The 26,013-nt window shown below is 36.9% G+C and overlaps 1 protein-coding gene across 1 annotated transcript; it reads left to right on the top strand.

The window, feature by feature from the left end:
- The first annotated feature begins 13,797 nt into the window (after positions 1-13,797).
- Positions 13,798-24,019, top strand: LOC149841835 (serine/threonine-protein kinase SAPK10-like). Its single transcript, XM_089998715.1, has 9 exons — positions 13,798-14,292; positions 14,817-14,891; positions 14,980-15,081; positions 15,157-15,210; positions 15,317-15,409; positions 15,783-15,875; positions 22,430-22,534; positions 22,629-22,727; positions 23,328-24,019. The coding sequence occupies exons 1-9, from the start codon at positions 14,116-14,118 to the stop codon at positions 23,610-23,612; spliced, it is 1,083 nt and encodes a 360-aa protein (XP_089854841.1). The 5' UTR covers positions 13,798-14,115; the 3' UTR covers positions 23,613-24,019.
- Positions 24,020-26,013: the final 1,994 nt, after the last annotated feature.

Here is a 26,013-nt window from a genome sequence, read left to right as displayed (position 1 = left end):
ATGAATTGATTCTCTATGGCTTTGTGTATTGTTGATTTTGCATAAAGGATCTCTCATTTGGTTAGAGAAAATAGCAGAATAATAATATTAATGGCTGCCAGAGAATGATCGGCAGTGGGAGAATCCCCCTGCCCTTTTGTTTTCTCTGGCAAAGGGTGGCTTCGCCCCCTGTCCTCGATAATTTCGACAGAGGGCGAAGCCCCCATGCCCCTTGTTTGTTTTCCCGGGAGGGGGCGGATCTCCCTGTCGGGAAAATTTGCCTTGGCAGGGGGCGAGACCCCCTGACTTATTTTTTATTCTCGGCAGGGGGCTCAGCCCTTGCCTCACGATGCTTTCCTTCAGAGGGTCCCACCCCCTGCTTCCTATGAATGTTTCGGCAGGGGTTTTTGCTCCCTGCCTTGACCTTACTGTCGACAGGGACAACACCCCTGCCTATCTCGCTTTCAGTAGAGGGTTGTGTCTCCCTGTCTAGGCTCATTTTTGACAGGGGGCGTCACCCGCCTTGTCATCGGGTAATAAACTCTATTTTAACACAGTGTCTCCTGCAGATTCTGCAACGGATCCCGCTTGTGGCCCTCGACCCATGGTAAGTAAGTGACAAAAGCAATGCAAATTAGGTAAATACCTGTGGTGAGTAAGTGATGCATGTGCATCACAGGTTATTTAATTTTTTAGATGCAACACTTTTTTGTTCACACACTCACTTAGTTGTGGATATCTAAGACTGCTTTGATGGAGTTTGGAGATCATATTGAGCATGATTTTAATGTATGAAAATAAAAGTGTTCTTATTTTTGGAGTTTGGATTTCATGCTAGTCATGGTAGTAGTTAACGATATATTGGAGTGTGTATGCTGCAGGTACATGTTTGACATTGTTTTGATATGAATGATTTGAATGTATTGTAATGTTTGATGTGAATGTATTAATGCTTGCATGAAGTTACTTTCAAATTGATTATGACTTTCATGTGAAATTGTATAATGAAAACATGCTTCAAATGAATGTATCGTGTTATGAATGAGTTTGCACATGAAAATGAATGATAAGTTATCAATGCTTCAAACATGCTTCAAATGAATGGTTTTGCACATGAAAATATTAAGTTATCAATGCATGCATCATAGTTCTTGTGATTTAATGACATTATATATATGTGTGTGTGATATATATCAAATCATTACATCTACCACAAATGCATGATAAATTTGATATTTTCTTCATCATAGCATTATGATGATTCTCTTTTAACTGATTAGGATAATATCCATAACATCATAGGACAAAATGACTACAAACCGTGAATAAATGTACCGTAGGATAGTTGACAATGAGGCATCACTTAAATATATGGATGGTGTTGACAATTTTATTGAATTTACAACGGCAAGTGTCAGTACAGTGGATCCCACAGGTCAGATTAGGTGCCTATGCACGATGTGTAAGAACAATCGATTTGTAGAACCTCATGACGTTAGACATCACCTATACATAAAGGGTTTTGTGAGTGATTATCAGAATTTGATGTTTCATGATGAAAAATTTAGGGGTAATTTTGATGCACGGGTGGATGTGGTGCACGATAATCTATATATGAATTTGATATTTGATGCCGCAGGACCAGAACTGGGTTCTGCTATGGGTCATAGTGATGTACCAACCAAGGTAGAGGAAGAAGCAACAAATGATGCAGCTAGTAGATTTTATGATTTACTTAGAGATGTTGATGAGCCACTTTGGAATGGTTGCAAGAGTCACACTATCTTGTCTGCAGTTCTTCAACTACTGAATCTGAAGTCTGAGGTTTAATTTGAGTCAATCATGTTTTGACCGTCTGTGCTTTATTATGAAGAGTATGTTCCTCAAAGATGAGAAATCACCACAAAATTTCTATCGTGCGAAGGTTATGGTCAATGCTTTAGGTATGTGGTATCAAAAGATAGATGCCTGTCCAAATTACTGCATGTTGTATTTCATAAATCAGGAAAATAGCAGATCATGTCTGTCATATGGGTATTCTTGATTCAAGCCAAAGACAAAAGGCAATGGTAGCACGAGGTCAAAAGAAGTGTCATACAAGTCGCTCTGCTACTTTCCTCTCATTCCTAGATTGCAATGGGTGTATATGTCTTTTAAGACAGCTAAACACATGAGATGACATGCAAATAAAGTTCGACATGATGAAGACAAGATCATGCATCATGTTGACGCAGAAGCTTGAAAGCATTTTGATCGTACTCATCAGACCTTCACAATGGAAGTGAGAAATGTTAAGCTCGGTTTATGTATAGATGGATTAAATCCATTTTGGGGTAGATCAACTCCATACTCGTGTTGGTCAGTATTTGTCACCCCATACAACCTTCTTCCAAGCTTGTGTACGAAGCGTCAAAATCTTTTGATATTGTGGGATGACGGTGTTCTCACGTACGATGACTATAAAAAACAAAACTTTAATATGAAGGTTGTTGTTTTATGGACAATCATTGACTTCTCTGCATATGATATGTTATCTGGTTGGAGCACACATGGGAGGTTGGCATGTTCGTATTGCATGGATGATACAAAATCTTTTAGATTAAAGCATGGAAGGAAGCCGTGCTAGTTTGATTATCACCGCCGATTTTTACCTAGCGATCATCCGTTCTGATGACAAAGGAATGTGTTTCGAGCAGGCATAACTGGAATGGAAGGTCCACCTATAAGGTTGTCTGGCATAGAGATTTTAAGAAGATTGTGATACTTTTCATATGGACTGATATATGCCTGTAGCCCGATGCCCTTCCTTGGATTTGGAAAGGATCACAATTGGACAAAAAAACTTCATTTTGGGAACTACTATATTGGCCGACCTTATTGATACGACATAATTTGGATGTGATGCATATGGAGAAAAATGTGTTTGATAATGTGTTTAATAATACGGTAATGAATGTCAAAGAAAAAATGAAGGATAATCCGAAAGCCCGTATGGATTTAAAAGTAATATGTAAAAGATCAGAATTGAAACTCAAAGAGTACAATGACGAAGTACTGAAACCAAAGGCAAGGTACGAAATCAAGTACATCATAAATGGTTATCGATTCCATACAAAAGACTACAGTGTAAACAAGTCAATGATGAATAGTAGCGTGTGCGTCAAGGGTAGCAATTACGGTAAAAATGAACATGACTATTACGATGCTATAGAAGAAATAATAGAGTTGACTTACTTAGGCATAAATAATAGGGTAACTTTATTCAAGTATCATTGGTTTGATTCCACAGGAACAAGAGTCGACACAGCCTCAGGCATTATGGAGGTGAATCATAAATCAAGGTTTGAAACATATGAACCATTCATATTAGCCCCGCAAACTCAACAAGTTTACTATACTTTATATCCGAGTACAAGGAAGTCAAATAGAAATGAATGGTGGACAATTTGCAAGGTAAAGTCTAAACTATACCCCGAGTAAGATCAGTTACAGGAAAACAAGTTAACTGAAGAGAGTGATTACTATCAATCAGATGATATTTATGACTTCTCTTATGGTCACGATGTCGCACATGGTATGCATGTCATATCTCCATTGTCCGATGGCACATGCATGGAAGAATGTGATCCAAAGGATATACCAAGTGGATGGGCGGTCAATGAAGAAGAAGAATAAGATGACGAAGAGAAGGAGGAAGAAGATGAATATGAAAGTCAAACAAGTGATGATGAAGCATTCTCGAGCTAGTGAAATACATCTTGTAATACATGTCTCTATTTGATGTGAATGATTTGAATGATTTAAATGTATTGAAATGACTTGAATGATTTAAAGGTATTGCAATGTTTGAATGTATTGCATGAAGTTATTTTCGATTTGATTATGTATCTTCGATAGGTATAGAGTTATGATTTGAATGAATTGCAATGATTTGAATGTATTGCAATATTTGAATGTCTTGCATGAAGTTATTTTCGATTTAATTATGTATCCATGAAGATATAGAGTTGTGTAACTGATCAAATTGTATTGCAAGTTAATGATAAGTTATTCATGATTAACAAGTGATATCATATCTTATGTTTTAATGTATTGCAATATTTGATGTGAATGATTTGAATGTATTGAAATGTATTGCAATGACTTGAATGATTTGAAGGTATTGCAATGTTTGAATGTATTGCATGAAGTTATTTTCGATTTGATTATGTATCTTTGATAGGTATAGAGTTATTATTTGAATGTATTGCAATATTTGAATATCTTGCATGAAGTTATTTTTTATTTGATTATGTATCCATGAAGATATAGAGTTGTGTAACTGATCCAATTGTATTGCAAGTTAAGGATAAGTTATCCATGATTAGCAAGTGATGTTATATCTTATGTTTTAATGTATTGCAATATTTGATGTGAATGATTTGAATGTATTGAAATGCATTGCAATGATTTGAATGATTTGAAGGTATTGCAATGTTTGAATGTATTGCATGACATTTTTTATTTGTTAGAATATGGTTCGTGGAGGTCAAAGTGGTTGAGCACCTAGTGGTAGTCAGTCTCAACCTTCATCTTCACGGGCTGCTTTGATAGGTATATCATTTAACTAATTGTATACTTGATTAGTTTAAATGCGCATTGTGTGAATTTTTAACTCATTTTTTTATAGATGATGTTTCGCCTGCACATGACCCACCTACACCAGCTATTTATACACGTCTCGAGACAATGCCGAATGCAGAATCTTCTCAGACTGACACACGATGACTCATTCAAATAGTGTATATCGATAATCGACCATAAGTATTTTTTTCCACTTATATTTATCTTATAAATATTGTATATTGATAGTTAATGTATACCAATTCATGTGCAATGCGAGGTTCGAGACACAAGAAGTAATACAAGAGATTAGACATTCACTAGTTTAACATCTACCAGAACTGGTCTCTCAATGGAAAGAGTACCCGAAGGAGGTGTTGGATAGATTATGGTTCTCATTTATGATATACAATCGTTTGTCATAGTTAATGTATTTTATATTTAATTTTTTGTTATAGTCATATCTACTAACTTTCTGAAATTATTTGTAGGCTTCGAATCGCTTCACGACTACGATAAAGGAGTAGGACGCGAGGAAGGTATGCTAGAAGGTGGTTGTCAGTCGATTTGCAGACATGCTGCACAATATGAAAACTGTAACAAGAAAAGCATCTGGCGAGATAGATGATCCACTGTAGTGGAAGGGCCATGATCCTCCTACTATCAGGTCAGATGTTTGGGATGCAATGTGCGACAAGTGGGCATGACATGAATTTCAAAACTGCTCAGCGAAGGTTGCATAAAACCGAGTGAAGATGCCCGATGCCCATCTACACACAGGTGGATCTAGGACTTTTGGGAGTCACCCAAAGAAAATGGTAACTCATCAATATATATATATATATATTGTCAAATTTATAAGTATTGTTGCATACCTGTTAAATAATGTTTTTATCATTTAACTTCGCAGGAAGCAGAAAAAGAAGGCATTGTGTCATACAAGGATGTGTTTGTTGAAACACATAAATGTAAGACCACGACAAAATTTGTATCTGAGAAGGCGAGAACGACAATATTATGTATTTATTGTATTAATAAACATTGTAATATACAAGTTATCATAAACATTCTAATTCTTAATTATTAATCCATAATGTAATCGTTACATTGTAGGAGTCATATGAGCAACAAATGGTAGAACGATATGGTGATGACTCCACTCAGCATCCGACTTTTGATTCTGCAGCATGGGTGACTGCAACAAGTGAACTCAAAAAGGGTCGTGTGTTCGGGTTTGGGAGTAATATGAAAACCTCACTAGTCGTTGCCTCCTCCAGTCACAACTCTTAAAGTTCTCCCGCCAACATCAGCTCCAAGCATCCGACTGACTCGCCTAATTCTTGGGATGGTGTCCGCCAGCTTGTTAAGTACACAATGCGTGACTATTTACATGAAGCAATTTTCGACGTTGTCCATAGAGTTGTGTAACTTTTTTTGAGATAGGGGAACTTCGTCTGTAGGTGCCTGTCAGGTATGAAAGTTTCATGTCATTTATTTCATGTTGTTAGATTTCAAGCTAGTATATGCATGATTTCATCACATATGAGCATGATTTCATCACTATAAAAGTTTTTTACTGCCTTATAACACATATGTGCATGATTTCATCACTATTAAATTTTTTTGCCTACATTAGAACACATATAAGCATGATTCCATCACTATGAAATTTTTTTCACTACCTTAGAACACATATATGCATGATTGAATCACTATGAGAGTTTTTTGACCACCTTAGAACACATATTTGCATGATTGAATCATTATGATTTTTTTCTGTCAGCCTTAGAACACATCTGAATTTTGTTAATATCTTTCACTTTAGTGCTAGCTAGATTATGTGTAATTCACTCATGTTACTTTGATTGCCTTAGCTTAGGTGCATTGCATATAATTTATTTAATTATATTTTGTTTATCAATACTAACTTTTCTTTTCTCTTCTAGAATGTTGGAGATAATCATCGTAGAGTAGCTGAAGGGGCAGATCGAGACAATGAAGAAGATGATGGACAAAATCTTGGTGATGATTAGATTCATGTGTTGAATTTGTTATACCTTCTTGTTGTTTCAAAAGAAACTCTTTGTAAATGTTCACTTGTAAATAATTAGAACTTGGTGAGGATTATAGTGGATCGATAAATTGTTTGTAATTGCTTTGTATATGTATTTTTTATATGTACTTTGTTTTTTATTCACAGGATGTATATATTATAACATGAGAAATTTTTTCTCGATATTTATATTTTAAACATTTTTTTTTAAATTTTTTTTTATTTTTTGCGATGGATTTTATTCGTCGCTAATTAGTATCAACCTCTAATTTAGCGACGGATCAAGGATAGATATTTAATCATCGCAAAACTGACTCGACAGATGTTGGGGGGGAACGGGCCCTGCCCAGCCTTACCCCGTTTTTACCGGGGATGGAGGACATAAAACAGAGATAAAGGCAGGAATGGAGGTTAAAATCAAAACCCTTACGGGGATGGAGGCGGGGTTGGACTTCTGCTTTCTCCCGCCTTGCCTCCGTTTGGATCGGTGATGGAGGACATGAAAATGGGATAGAAGTTAAAATCAAAACCAGTGCGGAGATGGAAGTGGGGATGGAGGGCAGGATGCACATCTTGCTTGGGAATCGTGAGATATGTGGGAGTGGGGCCATGGGAACGTAAAATGTGCGGTGATGATGAAATATAACATCATATACAAGATGATGGTAACTGCTTTGGTTACAATGAGGTTGGATCCTATAAAGGCACGATCCTTATGTCAAATTTAGAAGATTATTGTCTTCCAAAAGTATAGGTTATGACCAACCGGAGGCTCCACTTGTCTGGCAGGAGCAGCTAGTGCACGCCACCTGTGTTGTTAGGACGTTACAAGTTCAAATCTCAATGGTATAGTGGTATAACTGGTAGGGGTTGGTCTAACCCCAGTTTGCCTTTCAAAAAATAAGTATAGGTTATGGAGATTCATTGCCCCTCATAAGAGGAATTCTCTTGGAACTTATTTCATATAACCATGTGCACACAACACATATAGTTAGCAATACGTCAAACGACAATTGTTAAATACTGAATGTGTTATTTGAAAGGTATCATATTTAAAAAGACGGCTGAAAACAATGACAGAAAAGAGTGAATGGCAAACAATACATACAAGCTTAATTCGGTTTTAATTTTACAAAACAAGGTACAAAAAAAAAACAGGCATATATATGAGATTTTTCTATGAGAAACAAGTTAGGATATAAGAACAATGTGATTCAAGAATCATTAATTATGATCTAAACCCAAGATCTGATCCAATTGGATCAGTAACTAAGTTTTTTTTTTAATATTTTACTTGAATATGAGTTTTCGTGTTCTAAAACACTTATCTCAAAAGAACACATGTTTTTGCGGAGTTTGAATTGTTTTTCCATTTTCAAAGTTTTATTGCAAGGAACGTGTTCTAGAAGGGGTTTTGCTAACTATGCGCGCACACACACACACATGTATAGTTGTCAAAAGCATTTAAAACTTGCTTCTCATGAAGTTCACTAGGACAAGATAGTTTGAGACTAAACACATTTTTCTATGCTTCCAACATTTTTTATGAGAAACTTGCTTTCGAAAAAGGAAAAAATTGTTTCTTCAACTATGATATTGAAATTCTTTAATATTGGTAATATACTATTTTATGTTGGAATCTTTATACCATACTTCAGAAATCAAGTTTTTGATGTAAATTTCAAAGGCTTCACAGGGTGTTTAAGCAAAAACGTAACTTTTAAATGCTCTTTTATCCTACTTGTTTCCATTTCTACTTATTATTTGCTTCTCACGATTTAACGGGCAGTCTATGCCACTCGTTGCCCTAGAGAATCTTGCATCTGCCACAACCAAAGGGTCACACTTTGAAACTTTAAAGCACATCTGAAGGCCCAAGATCGAATCCTGGTAGCGCATGGAGCTGTCGCTTTATCACGGTTGGGTCTCATAAGTGGCTCACTGCAGCCCATCACTTACAGTGGCTCAACTGCTAAGTGAAAACTTAATAATAATAATAATAATAATAATAATAATAATAATATTATTATTATTATTATTATTATTATTATTATTATTATTATTATTATTATACTAGAAATAGCCCATCCTTACGAACAGGTTGCACATGCGCGTGGACACAACACACGTATTCTCTTTCTCTTCTTACTTGAAAAATTATCTATAATTTGGTTAACTTTGCGACATACTTGAACTATTATTAAGTTCAAGAGAGAGTAGGAAAATCCTATCATATTGATAACATGAAGACTTTAGAATTTAGATTAGATTAACCTCTCTCTCTCTCTCTCTCTCTCTCTCTCTCTCGTGTGTGATGGGGTAGTATGACAATGGTTTAACAATATTTTAAAAGACATTCAAACCAAGTTTAACCTAGCTATATGTCATTTAAACAAAGTTTATAAAGCTAAATATTTTTGTGCATCATTGTCCCTCATTGCTCTTATATATATATATATATATATATATATATATATATATATATATATATATATATATATATATATATATATATATATATATATATATATGGTGTCATTACATACAAACGCCTCTAGATCTTTATGATGCAGGTTGTTTTAATCCAATCTGAATTCATGGATGGATTCATCATGTTCAAAATAGTAAGAACCAGCTCTTGGATCAGATTTTTTTTAATGAAAAAACATGATTTTATGACTTGAGAAATGTCACACATTGTCGGCCCTTGATTCTTGAAGCTTTATAAAAACCTACCTATTTATTGTAATCAGACTATCTAAGTGTCGATTCTCACTAAAAAGACTTGTAGATCACATCTATATAGTTCAAAAATTAGAAAAAAAATTAAAAAGAGCCTTTTCTACCTTATGTCACCACTACCAAAATATTATCCACACACACACACACACACACACACACACACACATATATATATATATATATATATATATATATATATATATATATATATATATATATATATATATATATATAGATAGATGTCACTAGAATATAAGAACTAGAAATATAGACACTTCCGATGCTTTTTTTGCAAATCTAACCATGTAGAAGCATTTGACATGGTAAATTTGCTAGGAATTTGGATAGTGTATTTTTGAAAAAAAAAGATTTTTGAATGCTTGAATATTTTTGAAGATTATGAGCCGTTGATTTTAAATCCTTAAAAAAATCTCATTTATGCATCATAATCAGATGATTCAAGATCTGGTCCTTATAAAACCAATAATATTGATCACAACCGTACAGTTAGATTTAAGAGAAAAGAATAATAAATCTATGAAAATCATAGTTCACACGGTAGTTCTTATATTTTCAGTTTTCATATTCTACTGAGTTATATATATATAGTTAATATTATATGAAACTATTAAGCTGAAAATCATAGGTTCAAGCTTTATCAACTCAATCTAACGACATAGATGTGGTCAACAACATTTGTTTGATAAGGGTCAAACCTTGGATAGTATTATTTTGATCTAAAAATATAATTTTGAGTAATGAAATTTTAGTGTATCGTAGATTTATCATTTTTTAAGCCTTTAAAAATCTGCTTATGTGTCATAATCATGTGATTCAAAAGGCATTTTTCACTAAACAAACATTGTGGATCACATTCATAAGATTTAATTTACGAAAGAAAACCAAAACATATGATTTTCAGCTCAATAGTTTCATATAATTTAGTGACTTCAAAGGTACCGAATATTACCCCCACAACCAACACACACACACACACACATATATATATCTTTGTAAATCTTTGTAAATCAATTGTCCAAAATCTTTGTAAATTTTTGAGGTTCCAAACATCATTTTTTTCATCGAAAACACATGATCCGAGTGTGGATTCTTAGTAAATTGATTATACCCAACACATTTATAGGGCCGAAACAGCATAAAAAAACACCTGAGAAGCTGAAAAACCCATTTATCATGCAGTTTAACACCAAATGGGTTTAGCACGGACCCATTACTCTCTCTCTCTCTCTCTCTCTCTCTCTCTCTATATATATATATATATATATATATATATATATATATGCTTTAGATTGTACTGTTTTGATAAAAATGCTTTATACACTGTTGATTTTTTAGACTATCTTTAAAAAATCTAAATCTTAACAAATTCTTCACACGGATAGGACTGTAAATTTGTATCACAAAACATGTCAGTACTCTGGCACACCATGAAATATTGTGGTGGACACCGAGTCTAAATTCAATTGAGGGATAAAGACGCAGCCGCGAGCTCAGAGAGATCTCGGGTCTAATCCCACGAGCACCCCCAACCTGTGTGTGGCCTGCCAAAGCAAAATGTGTACGTCACTCCTGCATATGCAACCCAGCTTATTAAAATGAGGGAGCTCGAATCATCATACCGCTGCCTCGTGGTCATGGACTCATCCCAACTCCTGAAGGTGCACTCATTTATGTGTTAAATAGACGCTGACATATGTGCTTGCGTGCTTTCAGGGTCACTTATTAATAGTGCACAGACACCGTGGTCCACGCAGCAGCAGCAGTAAATGGTTTTGAGTTGTGTGGCTAATGGCATCACCACCTTTTGGGCCTTGTAAAGAAAGGGACGACAGATCAGGTGCAATCATATAGTACACTTTACTGTGCTGCCACACCTAATCTTTCCTTCACCTTTTGCTGAGCTCGACAGCCTGTAAGCTAGAAATAGAGGGCAATAATCTGGTGCAGCAGCACACTCAAAGTGTGTAATGTGTTTTTACCATATCTGAGTCCCTTGTAAATGGGACCATTGATGATGGTTGATAAAAGAGTGATGATCAGCCACAAGGGATCTTGGATGGAAGATGCCATTCATCACCAAGATGAGAGACACTCACAAAGCAACAAGAGGAAAAGGTCCCCTACCTAGGTGTTCCTCACGAAGCCTTTTCCATCATGTCATCCTTTTAGACCAGCAGAATTGCAAAATGAATGGTCAGAATCTGTTTGGAACATCTTTTCTTTGATGCCATTTGGGTCTTTGAATGCTTTTCCATCCAAGGTTCCTTGGACCTGATTAGATCTCAGTGGTTAAGTGCCTCATATTCCAGCAGAATGGTTCTCCTCCATTGTGGACCTGCATAGTGAGGCCTGGTAAAACATGTCAATTATGGGTATAAAACTGTGATCTTACTAAGGAATTTAGGCAACACACTATGCGGCCGGCAAGGTGATCATATGTATGGCAGGTTGAGCCAGCGCAATCAGGTCTTCGTGCCGGATGTAGTTTCTTTGGGTTGTTTAAAACTAGGGGTGGCAATCGGGTCGGGTTGGCGGGTTGTGTCGACGGGTTGGCAGGTCAGCATACCTCAACACGAACCCAACCCGTTTATTAAACGGGTTGACTGTGGCAAACACGAACCCGACCCATTTATTAAACGGGTAACCCGACACGACACGGTTAACCCGTTTAATAAACGGGTCGGGTCAGGTAAATGGGTTGGCGGGTTAGCGGGCGGGTTGGCGGGTCAGGTTCAGGGTTTTACATTGAAAAGTTTACGGGTTGGCGGGTTGGTACGTTGGTTAGCGGGCGGGTTGGCGGGTTGGGTTTGGGTAAACGGGTTGACCCGCCTACCTAACCCATTTATTAAACGGGTTGGCGGGTTGGCATACCCCTAACACGAACCCGACCCGTTTAATAAACAGGTTAGGAGGGTCGACCCGTTTACGACATGAACCCATTTAAGCCAAACCCGAAGCAGGCTAAGAAGCGGGTTGGCAGGTCATGTCAGAAATTGCCACCCCTCTTTGAAACCACACACAAAAAGCCTAATCAATTTTTTAAAATGTGAAGCTTTTTCTTTAAATATTTAAAACGTGGAGTGGCTAATCATAAATTCTATCATGCTTAGGCACGCAAATGTAAATTACTCTAATAGCAAAATAGTCAATTGTAAAGCAATCTACTCGCTTGTCGCCATGACTTTGCGACATTGCGATTTTTAGCATGAGAAAAGAAACCATAACTCACTGATTACTTAAAATGAACATGACCAAAGGTTACGATTATTGGATTTGGAGTACACGTTTTTATACAATACAACGTACTCTTGAGGGGACGTTTGAAAGTGAGAAAGACGTAGAAAAAGTTATACAAAGTGAAAATTTGGTACGGTTTTTTCGACCCTTCCAAATAAGAAAAAAATTCTCTCTCAAAGAAATTTTCTAAAAAGTTTACTTTTTGATAAGATACATTCTTTAATGGAAGACCTACCAAGAGAAAATAGTGATTAGAATCCTTCTCACCATCTCACCACCACCACCATCCATCTCACCATCATCACCACCACCACCCACCTCTTGAAAAATATTATATTGATTTAGTTTTTAAGAATTATATTTATGGAATATGCTTTAATTCAAGCATAGGAGAACCCACTAGCTTAGAGAGATCTCGTGTCTCTGGTCATTTCTATAGAAAAAAAAGCACTTTAATCATCAAACCGGGAAAAGGCCACCAATATCCTCTTACTGTTTTATCATGGTTTGTCTAAATTTAAAGAAGTATATAATTACAGATATGAAGCAATTATATCGACAATAATCTGAATAATTGAATACAACCACAGATTTTGGCACACGGAGAACATAAGAAGGGATTGTTTTACCCTTAGGGAAAATTACCAAAGTAAATTTCCTTAAATGACCAAAATGCCACTGTTTCACCTTCCATGAACAGCCACATCAAATGCTGCTCCCCAAAAAGCAGCAGCACGGATCATCTGATTGGGGGTTTGCATGTGACTTTTTAACCGTTACCGGCCACCGCCCCACTTCCTCGTATTTCCATAAATCTCTAAGGGTATTTTCGTCACTTTAGAAAAAGGCAGATTTTTTACGCCCGCCAATAACCTCGAACTTGGATGATCCCGTTTTGTTGGTTTCCACAAAACGGCCAAATTTCAGAGCACCGTGGGCCCTCCCTTCACGAGGATACCACAGTCGATCTGCAAAAAGAGAAGGACAAAATGGCCATTTAAGTAACCGGAAGGTCCGGAACCCCTCCGGCCAGCCATCTAGAAAGGCGGGCAGCAATGGTCCACCGGCAACAACCGGCTAAACCCGTAAACCCGATGACGTGGCGGTGGCACCGCTAGCGGTGTGGTGTGGTCAACCGGCGGTAATCGGATGCAGGTTAATCCATTGAGAAATTAAGACTCTCTCTCTCTGTCTCTCTGGTTAAGGCAGTTCACGAGTCCTCTCTCTCGCTCGCTCGAGAAGCCCTGATTTTTGTGCCCTAGATCAGAGGGAGAGATCGTTTTCACCGGTGAGAATTCGCGGATCAGATCCGAGCGGTTCCTGTTTGCTTCGCCCGTGTTCGTCCGCTCCTTCTCTGCATCCGCGAGGGGTCACGTTCGGCCGGAATCGGCTCTTTCCTGTGGGGTTCTCCGGCGTAATTTGTCGGATAATGTGAAGGGAGTTCGGGCGAGGGTCGTTTCCTCCTCCAGGCATCCGGAGACATGGATCGGTCCGCAATTACCGTCGGCCCCGGCATGGACTTGCCGATAATGCACGACAGCGATCGGTACGAGCTCGTCCGGGACATCGGCTCGGGAAATTTTGGCATTGCGAGGCTGATGAGGGACAAGCAGACAAAGGAACTCGTGGCCGTCAAGTATTTCGAGCGCGGAGAGAAGGTACTTCCCTTCCGACTTTCTCTCTTTTCTGATTCTCCGATCTTTCTTCCCACTTGTGTACTTTCTGTATTTTCCCCATCGAATTCGGTTGAGCGATTTGGTTAGCTTCTTCTTCAGAAGTTTTCTTTTTGTAATTAATTTAGTTATGTTTTGATAAAGTTGCTTTTATTTTGTCTGAGCTTTGTTGGTTTATCTAATTTTGCTTTTCCTTCAAACTAATTGTAAAATTAGTAACTAGACGTGCAAAAAGGCGTGCAAAATATGCTTTGTTGTCATCATCCGTTGTGATGTTGAAGTTTCGATCTCGTATATTTCAGCAAGCTGATTTAGTTTTCGATGATTTCAAGCCAATTTTTGTGCAGAAGGGACGATCAGAGTTTAATCTGTGTTGACAACAAATAGATTGGTTTATTTTCAGAGATTCATAAAGAGCCCTGCAATTGCAGTTTGTGTTGCCTCGCTAGCGATTTTGTTTCGGAAAGTACTCTTTTCTTCTTCTTACCATGTTGTGTTTTCTGCAACAGATTAATGAAAATGTACGGAGAGAAATTATTAATCATAGATCGTTGAGGCATCCTAACATCGTGAGGTTCAAAGAGGTTTGTTTGACTCACTATGGGTTCCTGCTTCTTCTTTGGAAGGAAGTATGCTGATGACTCTCTCTCTCTCTCGTTGTGAATTGTATAGGTTATATTGACTCCAACACACTTGGCGATCGTCATGGAATATGCAGCTGGTGGGGAGCTTTTTGACCGCATTTGTAATGCAGGTCGCTTCAGTGAGGATGAGGTTGGTTAATATATGTCTGGACGCTCTTGTTCTTCTGTTTGGTTCATGTGCTGTTAAATTCTGTTGTCTGTGCAGGCACGTTTCTTCTTTCAGCAACTAATTTCAGGCGTTAGTTACTGTCACTCTATGGTACTTATTCATTCTTCTTCAATGTTATTTTGGTCCAACAATATCGTCCTGTTATTTGTTAGTGTATTACTGATGATGTAAACCTTTCCTCTTTTATGTCATGAAGCAAGTTTGTCACCGCGACCTGAAACTCGAAAACACGCTTTTAGATGGGAGTTCGGCTCCTCGTCTGAAGATTTGCGACTTTGGCTATTCAAAGGTAAAAATGCTGTATCCAAAATTATTCTTGTTTTTGTGATATGGCTACATGGTTGGCATGTATATGTTGGAAGCTTTGTTTCAACATGCATGTACCATGCATATCTACACTTACATTGCCTGCCTTTGCCTCTGCCTTAGCGGGCAATATGATATCCTCTTTTAAAATTGTTTTCATCCATTCAAGAATCTTGCTATGCCAAAAATTACTGTTTCTATCTTATTAACCATAGTGGAGATTTCCCTGTTTTGCCAAAAGACAACTTTTATGCAAGTGGAAGCATCAATGACTATAATTTGTGAGTGATGCTCAAGAGCCTGTGATATTCATTCTTGGTCATTCTAATCTTGGGTAATTTTGGAATTCTTTTCAGTCCTCTCTGCTGCACTCACAACCAAAGTCTACTGTTGGTACTCCTGCATACATTGCACCAGAAGTGCTACTGAACAAGGAATATGACGGAAAGGTAAGATAAGCATCCTTTGGGCCCTTTGCAAGGGTACCAATAACGACAAAAAATTGTTACTGCTTCTGCTGCTATTATTGTTATTGTGGCTTTTGGCACAATTTGTGTGAGAAACTTCCATTTCATGCTAAATTAATTTGTGCATTGTGCTAGTCCCATGTATGCTTGAGTTGATGGATAATGTCTAGTCCAGTTTCAAGAGTACAATTTCTATAGTTCATATTTGCAATTTATTTGGATGGCTCTGCTACCTACTCTGTCTTGTTATTCTGGTGCTTTTCCTTTATAAGTATCATGTGCTCTATGCTTTTCTATGTTAATTTCAGCATATTTTCTCCTTTTTATTAGCAAAACTTGTCCCTTTCTAACTTTAAAAGCTTGATTATTTTTTTCCTTTTTTTGTCTAGGCATTTGACCACTTGTAGAATGGGAAAAACAAGAATCATTTTTACATATACCACATAAATCCATTGTTAAAGGTTTTCTGTGGTCTATGAATGCATAAGTGTCCATGAAGCTAAGAGAATTATGAATTCTTTCAAACTAAGAGAGGAGATTTAATAGGGAAGAAGTGGGGGCTCTGGTTGACCAAATCTTTTGAGAAAATGTTGAAATGAAACAAAATGCCAAACTAATGAGAAAAATGGACATTGGTGCTTGTTTGCAAAATAAAGGAATTCTCTAATATTCTTCCAATTAATTTCTGTCTCGTGTTGACAATGATGGCTATTACCTTTTTTGAAGCTAACAAGACGAAACAATATTGAGGTGAAGAAAAAAGAATTCCAGTAGTTGTGTTGGGGAGAGACAGAGGGTATAACCATGCAAGAGGAGGGAGAGGAAAGATACTGGATAAAATAAGCTAACTGCTGAGTCTAATAATGTGTAACACCCGTGCAAATCTTTGATCCTACTGTTCGTGCAAATTTGACGTGGTCTCAGGAAGGTTTGTCTTGAGGTTAGGTGTCCAAGCTAGACATCAAAATGGCTTGGTTTGTAAAACGGTGATTCAATGCACTTATTGTTTATTTATAGCGCTGACTTCCTAAAAAGGTCCCCACCAATCTGATAATAGCATCTCCAAATGCCATCCACATCTTACCTTTACGTGATAGGAGGATGCCCAATCTGGCAGATATCTTGGTTAATCCATAACTTAATCTTTTTTAACATGCGGGAAAGAAGAGGCTGCAAGGTAATTATGGAAAAGAAGTTCTCCTTTATTGTGTTTCCAATTGGAAGACTCTGTCCTGCATCTTGGTGTAAATCCTCTTATGGTTAACTGGCTACTCAGATGAGAGGACTCGGATGATGCTTTCAACTTCCTTACGTTTTTTTATTTTATTTATTAATATGATTTTTTCTGGGATGGCAGGTTCTCATGGTTCCTACCATAAACCTGGTACCCATAGTCAAACCTAGCTTATTAGAGACTACAAGACATGTTGAAAAAGGAAGCCCGTGAGATCTAACCATTCACCCAATCCACATTCTATAGGCCCTTACTGTATATAAATCATTTGCCCTACTATAACAAGACTCTCTAACTGCACATATTATGTATTTCTTGAAATGGATAATAATTTGGAGGAACCTGCTCAACTAGAGGGTGTTCTTTTGTCACACTAGTCTCAATCTCCCGCCGACATGGAATTATTGATTCAAAATTTCAAAGGTCTTGAAGGTCTGTGACTTAATCTGATAACCCTAAACCAATGGGCCAACACCCATATCGCTCCCACCGACATGTAATTATTGATTCAAAATTTCAAAGGTCTTGAAGGTTTGTGACTTAAGCTGATAACCCTAAACTAATGGGCCAACACCCAAATCACTCTCACGACTCCTAGGGTGACATGATATTTTTTACCTTAATCCACTTCTTTGAGTGAAAAATGATGGAAATGCACTCTTACTAGAACCAACTGCAAAAACCCTCTCCCTTGTGCACAAATTGAGCCTCAAATTGTTCTCACGACTCCTAGGGTGTGTGGATACCCCTTTAATGGCCTCTACACAAATGAGGGAGTCGGCTCTCAATAGGTCTTTAAAAAAAATGATCCAACCCTTTTTAAAGTACGATGTAAAGTTGTATCGTATGATACACACTCGTATCGCGATACGAGTGTGTCATATCGTTATTTCCCATAGTAGTGATATGTATTGTACCGTATCGTACAATGTTGCGATACAACATCGTTTGCATCTGTGAGCATCAATGTCCAACAATTTACATTGAATTTCCTTACTGATTTATTCTAAGGGATGCATTACTATTCTGATGGCATGCTTCAGAGGATCATCTTGGGATGAACGTTATGCTTTCATGTTGACTAGGCCACTAAGTATAAACTAAATTAAAGGACCTTCCAGCAATGTGATATTTTAAGCCATCCACATGTTAGAAATTCTTATATGTCTTTAGTATTGTTCTTTTGTTTTTATGAAATCTCCTTCTATAAAGGTTTTGGCTGATCTAACCTGTCCAAGCAACCAAGTCACTCTTCCTACAGTGTTCATTACAAACTTAAAGACATGAAGAGTTAAGGATGATCCATAAGGATGTCATGTGTTCAAGATGTTAGTATTTGGCACTTTCAAGTGATGGATTGAACAAGAAATAATTAAGATATGGTGTGGGCTTTGGATTTAGTTCAAACTGTATTTATTCTTGAAAAAAGGAAGTCAAATAAAGATTACTGATTCTATTTGGGACTGCACAATCTAAGGGTTGAACATTTATTTTTCGGAATGGCCATTGGGACTTCATACTGTTTTACGTTGCTAATAGTGGAGATTGGTCATACATAGATACATCAAGGAAAGCAACTCTGCCTATGGTTTCAGTTTGGCTTGGTGATGATGTCATTCATAAAAAAAGCAGAAGGCATGATGGGAATTAGGAAAATGTCCACCCGAGTCTTCCATATGATGCTTGGATATACTGAAACCCTAGGACAAGTGGGATGGTTTTAGGTGTAATAGGCTCTCTCTCTCTCTCTCTCTCTCTCTCTCTCTCTCTCTCTCCTATTAATAGACACTATTCTGTGGCTCATGGAGAATAGATTCATTATGTTAAGTGGTTTTGGGTGTTTAAAGGAGCAACTTCAAACTGAAAAGGTGTTTTGTTAGAATAACTTGGTTCAAGCCCCAGTAATTCAACAACTGAGAAATGCAGTTCCAAGTAGGCTGTACGTGAACTCAACTCTACCTGCTTGAGTTTGGCAGTTAACCCCTGAGCCTGGATCAATTTCAGCTTGATTAAGCTTGTTTAAATTTTTATTTAGAAACATGAAGATAATGAATGGTAGGATTTGAACCCTTGAGCTATGGTGTAAGAGGCAGAATAGTGTCTGTTTCTGGCTACACTCTAGGGTACCGTACTCTCTAGCTGAATCTCATAGGTGAAAGTTTTATTTTATGAATCTAACTCCACAGATGTATTCAGCCTGGTTCATTTATTAAGGAACACACTTTGTATTGAGCAGTTTTAACATAAAAACGTGATTTTGTCAATCATGAAATTTGGCGCATTGTGGACCATTAAATCTTGCAGTCCTAAAAAAAAGTCTGCTTATACAACGTGATTTGATGGTCTAAAGCAAGTTTGTAGGTTGAGCCCAAAGTTAGATATGTATCGTAGCGTATCGTAAAAAATTACAATTTTCAATAAAAAAATCTAAAAAACCTCAAGAAAAATCAGAAAAAATTAGCAAAATTTCTAAAAAAAATTATAACACATGAAACAATGATGAATTGCATAAAATACAACCATTAAATCACATACAAAGCATTTATGTCTTTATGAGCTGCATAAGACATCGTTAAACATCAACTAATATAGATAATATTGCATGCATATCTCACAAGAACAATGCAAAATATTAAATATCTTGTAATTAAGAACATGCCACATGATGCATACTTTAAAATAATCTCTAATGACTTCTTTTTCTTTATCCATGGCCTCATAGAGATAACCCATAGTTGGTTTGACTTCACTGTCAACCAATCAAAGCACCTTCACCAAAGGCTATGGTACCCAAACACTCCATTTTGTCCTCTGAACTCGTGTCGACACGTGTATCCCCGTGTCGACACCCGGACATGCCATTCTACCCTTCGTACATGCAAGTTTGTATTTAATTAATAATTAATAATTATATTTTCAGATTATAACTTTATATTTTCAGTATATAATATATATTTTAGATATAGCATATATGTTTAGATTATATTCAGTTTATTTTGTATTTATGTGATATTTAATATATATAATTGTACCCTCCATACCTGCACCCGTACTAGCACCCGCACCTGTACCTAGTTGACATAGACCAAAGGTATAGTGATTGTCAACAACTTCATGCATGAATCCACAAAAATGATAAAAATGCACTCTTACATGAGAAATCGGCAAAAATTATCTTCCTTACGCACGAATGAGCACCCAAATCGCTCTCACGCCTCTTAGGGTGTGTGGGTTTTGCTCTAAAGGCCTCTAAACAAATGAGAGAATCGGCCCTAAAGAAGTCTTTAAAACAAAAAAAAATAAAAAAATTAAGTTTTGGCCCTTAACGCCAGACACATATTGTATGCTACACCCTTATAGTATGATACAAGGTTGTGTTGTACGATACAACCGATATGGATATGATACACACTCGTATCGCAATATGAGTGTGTATTGTATCGAGTTAGGCCATAGTTACAATATGTATCATACCTTATCGTATGATATGTTACGATACAACATTGATCTAAAGCTTGTTTTTAACTAAAAAAACCATATGTATCATATCTATAAGGCTTGATTCACACAAAAATCAAGAAAATGTGAAGGAACGGCTATTTCTACTCGAATGGACGGGCTATATATATCAAGGTTGTAAGTATTGTATCGTTACCCGTATTGGTCGGGCCCAGAGTATCACCGTATCGTAAAAGTATCTTAAACTTTTAATAAAAAAATCCAAAAATTCTAAAAAAATCAAGAAAAATCAGAAAAGTTGGCAAAAATTCTAAATAAATCATATCACATGAAACAATGATGAATTGCATAAAATACATCCATAAAATCACATATGAAGCATTTATGTCTCCATGAGTTGCTATGAATGTCTTGCATAATAAACAACACTAAGCTAACAAGTCATAAGATCCATAACAGTACCTGTTTATATAAACAAAAACAAAATCCCCAAGTGTTTCTCAATACTTAAAAATTTTACATAACCAATTTTTTTTAAGTTAAAAAAAATAAAGATTTTTTCTTCTTGCAAGAAATCAAGCCCTAAATCATGATCAAGTTCTTTAGGAGTGAACACAAACTCACCTTAAGGAGTCTTCTTATATATATTAAAAAAAAAGAATCGAATGCAACATGAAATGCACTAATTGTGTATCATAAGATACACCATGTATCGGGGTGTATCGTACGATACACCCGATATAGGTATGATACCCACCCATATCTCGATACAGGTGTGTATCGTATCGATTAGGCCCAAAGTAACAATATGTATTGTATCGTATGATATGGTACAATACTTATAACACTGATATATATATATATATATATATATATATATATATATATATAGAGAGAGAGAGAGAGAGAGAGAGAGAGAGAGAGAGAGAGAGAGAGAGAGAGACTTAATCTAAACCCATAGATGTGATATCTACTATGCCTTATTTAGTAGAAAATATATGTTAGTTTAAACATTTTTCATGTTTAGATGTGTTTTTAACTAAAAAAAAATCAATGGTTCATATTGCACCAAAAAACTGATTAACTTTATCATGAATTCTTGTTAAATTTATTCAATCCAAAGCATGTTTTTTGGTGAATAAACAATGATAAACACATATACAAGTTTGGATTAAACGAAAAGCACATACAAGTATGTTTTTTAAAGAGGCCTAGGATGGCCTGAGAGATAAATGGTTTGGAAGCTCTCTCTCTCTCTCTCTCTCTCTCTCTCTATCTATCTATCTATCTATCTATATATATATAGCAAATCTGGAGCATTAGTGGTGGTCACGACCGCGGCTAATGCTCTAGGCAGAAAAAGCATATTTAGTGGTGGTCGCAACCACCGCTAAATGTGCCTTTTTGCGAAAAAATGATGCTCCACTGCTGATCTTTGCGCGATCAGCGGCAGATATGATTTACTTGACCACTGTTATGGGTTTTCCTATCTATCTATCTATCTATCTATCTATATATATATATATATCAAGCTTATCAACTCTTAAAGAACCTTATTATCAAGTTTGGCGCTCTCAGCAAACTAGCTTGATTTTAGTTTAGAGCCCATTCTGTTTGCTGGAAGCCTCAAGCCAGACTCTTCTCGAGCTGAACATGGGTAGTTTGCCAACTATCTGGTTTGCCGTTTGTTCTAAGTGGTTTATTGTATTTCAACGTATTTATTTCTCTGGGTTCTCATGGTATTCTTACCCTTCCCTGTTTTTAACCTGTGATATTTCATATTTGTGGGAAGAAATGACCTGTACCTTTCCTTATTTTACTACATCATTCTGATCTTACTCAGATTGCTGATGTGTGGTCTTGTGGAGTAACACTATATGTCATGTTAGTGGGGGCATACCCTTTTGAAGATCCTGCAGAACCTAAAAATTTTAAGAAGACGATCCAGGTTAGTACTCAGACGACGTCTTGTTGTTGCAGCATGTTGTCAATGCTACCACAGATCTCTTTAATTAACTCGATTGTTTTGTTGCTTCTGGCAGCGAATAGTGAATGTGCAATACTCCATTCCAGAATATGTTCACATCTCTCCAGAGTGCCAGAACCTAATCTCGAGGATTTTTGTCCCCACTCCAGCTACGGTTAGTAAAAGCTCAGGCATCATCCTCTCTCTCTCTCTCTCTCTCTCTATATATATATATATATATATATATATATATATATATAGGAAAAGTGGTAGCTGCCTACCACGTGCAAACAAGTGTTTTCAAGTTGTTTTTCGCAAATCTGACCCCGCAGATGTGTTGCAGATGGTTCGGCATGGTCAATTTGCTAAGAAACAACACTTCGATCATGTTTTTTCGATAAAAAAACATGATTTTTTAAGCCTTGAATATGTATGTACATCTTACACTTTCAATTTTTAAATCTTATAAAAACCTACCTGTGTGTTGGAATTCGACGATCCTATAAAATCAAATATGTAGAACACATCTGTACGGTCAGATTTAAGGAAAACATGGAAAAACCCTTCAAAATTCTGGTAGGCTAGAAAAGTGGTAAGCAGCTACCACCTAATATATATATATATATATATATATATATATATATATATATATATATATATATATATATATATATATATATATATATATATATATTCTAACACTGATTTTTTGCTTGGAACAACTAAAATCTATAAGCTTCTCTATTGAATTTTATTCATTACTCTCGCTATTCAGAGAATTACAATACCTGAGATCCAGAACCATGAATGGTTTCTGAAGAACCTTCCTGCTGATCTCATGCAAGAAAACACAATGAATTTTGACGAGCCAGACCAACCGACGCAGAGTATGGACGAGATCATGCAGATACTAGGAGAAGCTAGGATCCCTGCACTTGGGACACGCTTTGGCCAGTTCCTCCCAGGATCTTTTGACCTAGATGATGATGAAATGGATGATCTGGACTCTGACCCTGACCTTGACATCGACAGCAGTGGCGAGATCATCTATGCTATGTGATTATATATTGATTTTATCAATGGTGCAGGCCTAAGTATTCATTTTGCATTCGGATTATGCCTTGGGAATCGTCAGGCTTGCAGAAACTTGTGTAGTGACGATGCTCTTTTGGACTGAAGTGTTTGAAACAAAATCTAGAGGGTACGAGTCATTCATCACTGTAATCTATACCTTTTTTGGTTCACTCGATGCACGCCCATGTACTGATAGCCAAGGAGCTGTTTCATATATTTGGAATGGCCGCTAACAGCTTCAACTGCACATGTTATAACAATCTTTTACTCGTTTGCAGTGGCATTGTATTCTCTGTTGTGACAGTATTTATGTAGCTTGATTGTTCTAGTATCACAATGTTTAGTAGCAGTATTTGTGAATATATCTGGTATGGACTTCTCTTTAGAATTATTGTAAATTCAATTGCTGATGAGTTCTCATACGAGCTACCAAGAAATTTCCTCTTACCCAGAATGCAAAGGATTTTGTGTGGCCCAGAATGCAATTTGCTGACATTTAACGAAAAATCGTTTGCTTTATAAAAAGTAAGAATAACATTAGAAACTCCTTGGTTATAATGTTATTAGTTTTTTCCTTTTTTTTATTTGGTGGGGGTATCTACCTTCTTTCTAGTTATGTATCTTAAGCGTTGTCGTAATTTAAAGGGATTGAAAATTTTGAATTATCGTTGAACTCTGATGGTTTGACATACCTAAACCCACAAATTGGATAAAACAAGAAAGCTTTTTAAGGGTAATTAGCTGTCTGAACCCTCTGTTAAGAGGATGGTTAAGGCCATAACAGAGACCACGTTTAAATGCCAAAAATCAGTGGATTCAGCGTCATGATTTCTGAGGACGCATCTATGACTACTGTTTGACCCGTCCGGCAGGTACCTTGTGAAATTTCAGGTGGCTCTGCCCGCTGATTTATAAAATACATGGGCCTTGTGGTCCAAATTTGTTAAGATATCACTCTGGAAACTACGTGAGGACAAGGTCTGTTAGTTTCTGTTTCTATTACCTTTTTAATGCAGATCATATGGGTCTGAGACTCTGAGGACAGCCTGATTGACCATGAAGGGTCACACTGCGTGTCCAGGTTTGTGTCGTAGAGACAGGTTAACAAGGCAGGACACGATTGGATATTCTAGGCTGTGCATGGGTTTAGAGATCCTTTACCAATCTTTTTCTTTCTTTCGGCCCCATGGTTTTGAGGCTTAAGTGTCCGGTTGCTTTATATCAGATTTCAATTATACAATACAAGTGCAGCGAATTTTTCAAAAGGAATGTTTCCAGTACCTGCCAACAGGGGTGCTTGTCTGGCAGGAGCAGTTAGTGCACCTCACCTTGTGTTGGGACATTGCAAGTTTGAATCCCAATGGTATATGGTTGTATAACTGGTAGGGGTCTGCCTAACCCCAGCTTTCTATGTCCAAATTTGATTATAGATACCAGACAGCTAACTTATGCCCTACTCCAATTTACATCGACATGAATAGTCAAAAAAATCATAAACCGGGCAAGGTCTCTTGTTAGACTAAAAAAGCAAGCAAAGAGTTGTGGTAATTTTATGTGCCTTGCAGTAGGTCACTATCCAAAATTATGTTCAAGGGCTCACATCTTCAAGTGACACCACAACAGGAGAGAGCGGTTAGGTAACCGCTATCTAGAACACCGAGTTTTTTTTTTTTTTTTGACAGGCAAGTTGGGGTTAGGCAGATCCCCAACAGTTATACAACTGTCCCATTGGGTTTTGAACTTGGCACTTGCACTAACTGCTCCTACTGGACAAGCAGAGCCCCCGTTGGTAACATTGAGTTTCTAATTCCTTTTATATATTGGGCACCGAGATTTATCGGGTGGATATTTTCCTGATGGAAGCTAACCGGTAATATAAAGTATAAACTTCTGGGCAAATGATGGTTAAAAGCCAAAACCATCCTAACATCTAAAAATCCACAAAGATAGGAGATATGGATTTTTATTAACAGTAAGGCTATGTTTGGGTGCCTTGAATAGGAGGTTGTGTTGTGGTTTCTGCGATGTTCTCATACTCTCTTGCTGTTTGGCAACAGTGGCTTTGCTGAAACAATGGATAGGGAATGGTGTTGACAGTCCCAACACCATATTTCAACACCAGATGTTTTTGGCAACTCAATCTCTCAACATCATTGACAAAACGTGTTTCCATCCATTTCAAGGCTCCCAAACATAACCTAAAAGAAGTCTAAAGATTATAAAAATAGACTGCATTCCATCTTGTAAGAAATTAAAACACCCACGAAAATCTAGATTCTCAAGGGTGCTCCTACTTGTTAATTCCAATCATACCTAGACAGCTGCGTGGATTGGTATATTATAATCGAAGGGTCTTGGGTTCGAACACAGAGGGCCGAGTCAGCCGA

This window comes from Nuphar pumila, chromosome 3 (assembly GCF_984573655.1).
Source record: "Nuphar pumila chromosome 3, dmNupPumi1.hap1.1, whole genome shotgun sequence".
Lineage (NCBI taxonomy): Eukaryota > Viridiplantae > Streptophyta > Magnoliopsida > Nymphaeales > Nymphaeaceae > Nuphar > Nuphar pumila.
The sequence above is the reverse complement of the archived record's forward strand: the minus strand, read 5'-3'. Positions and strand labels throughout refer to the sequence as shown.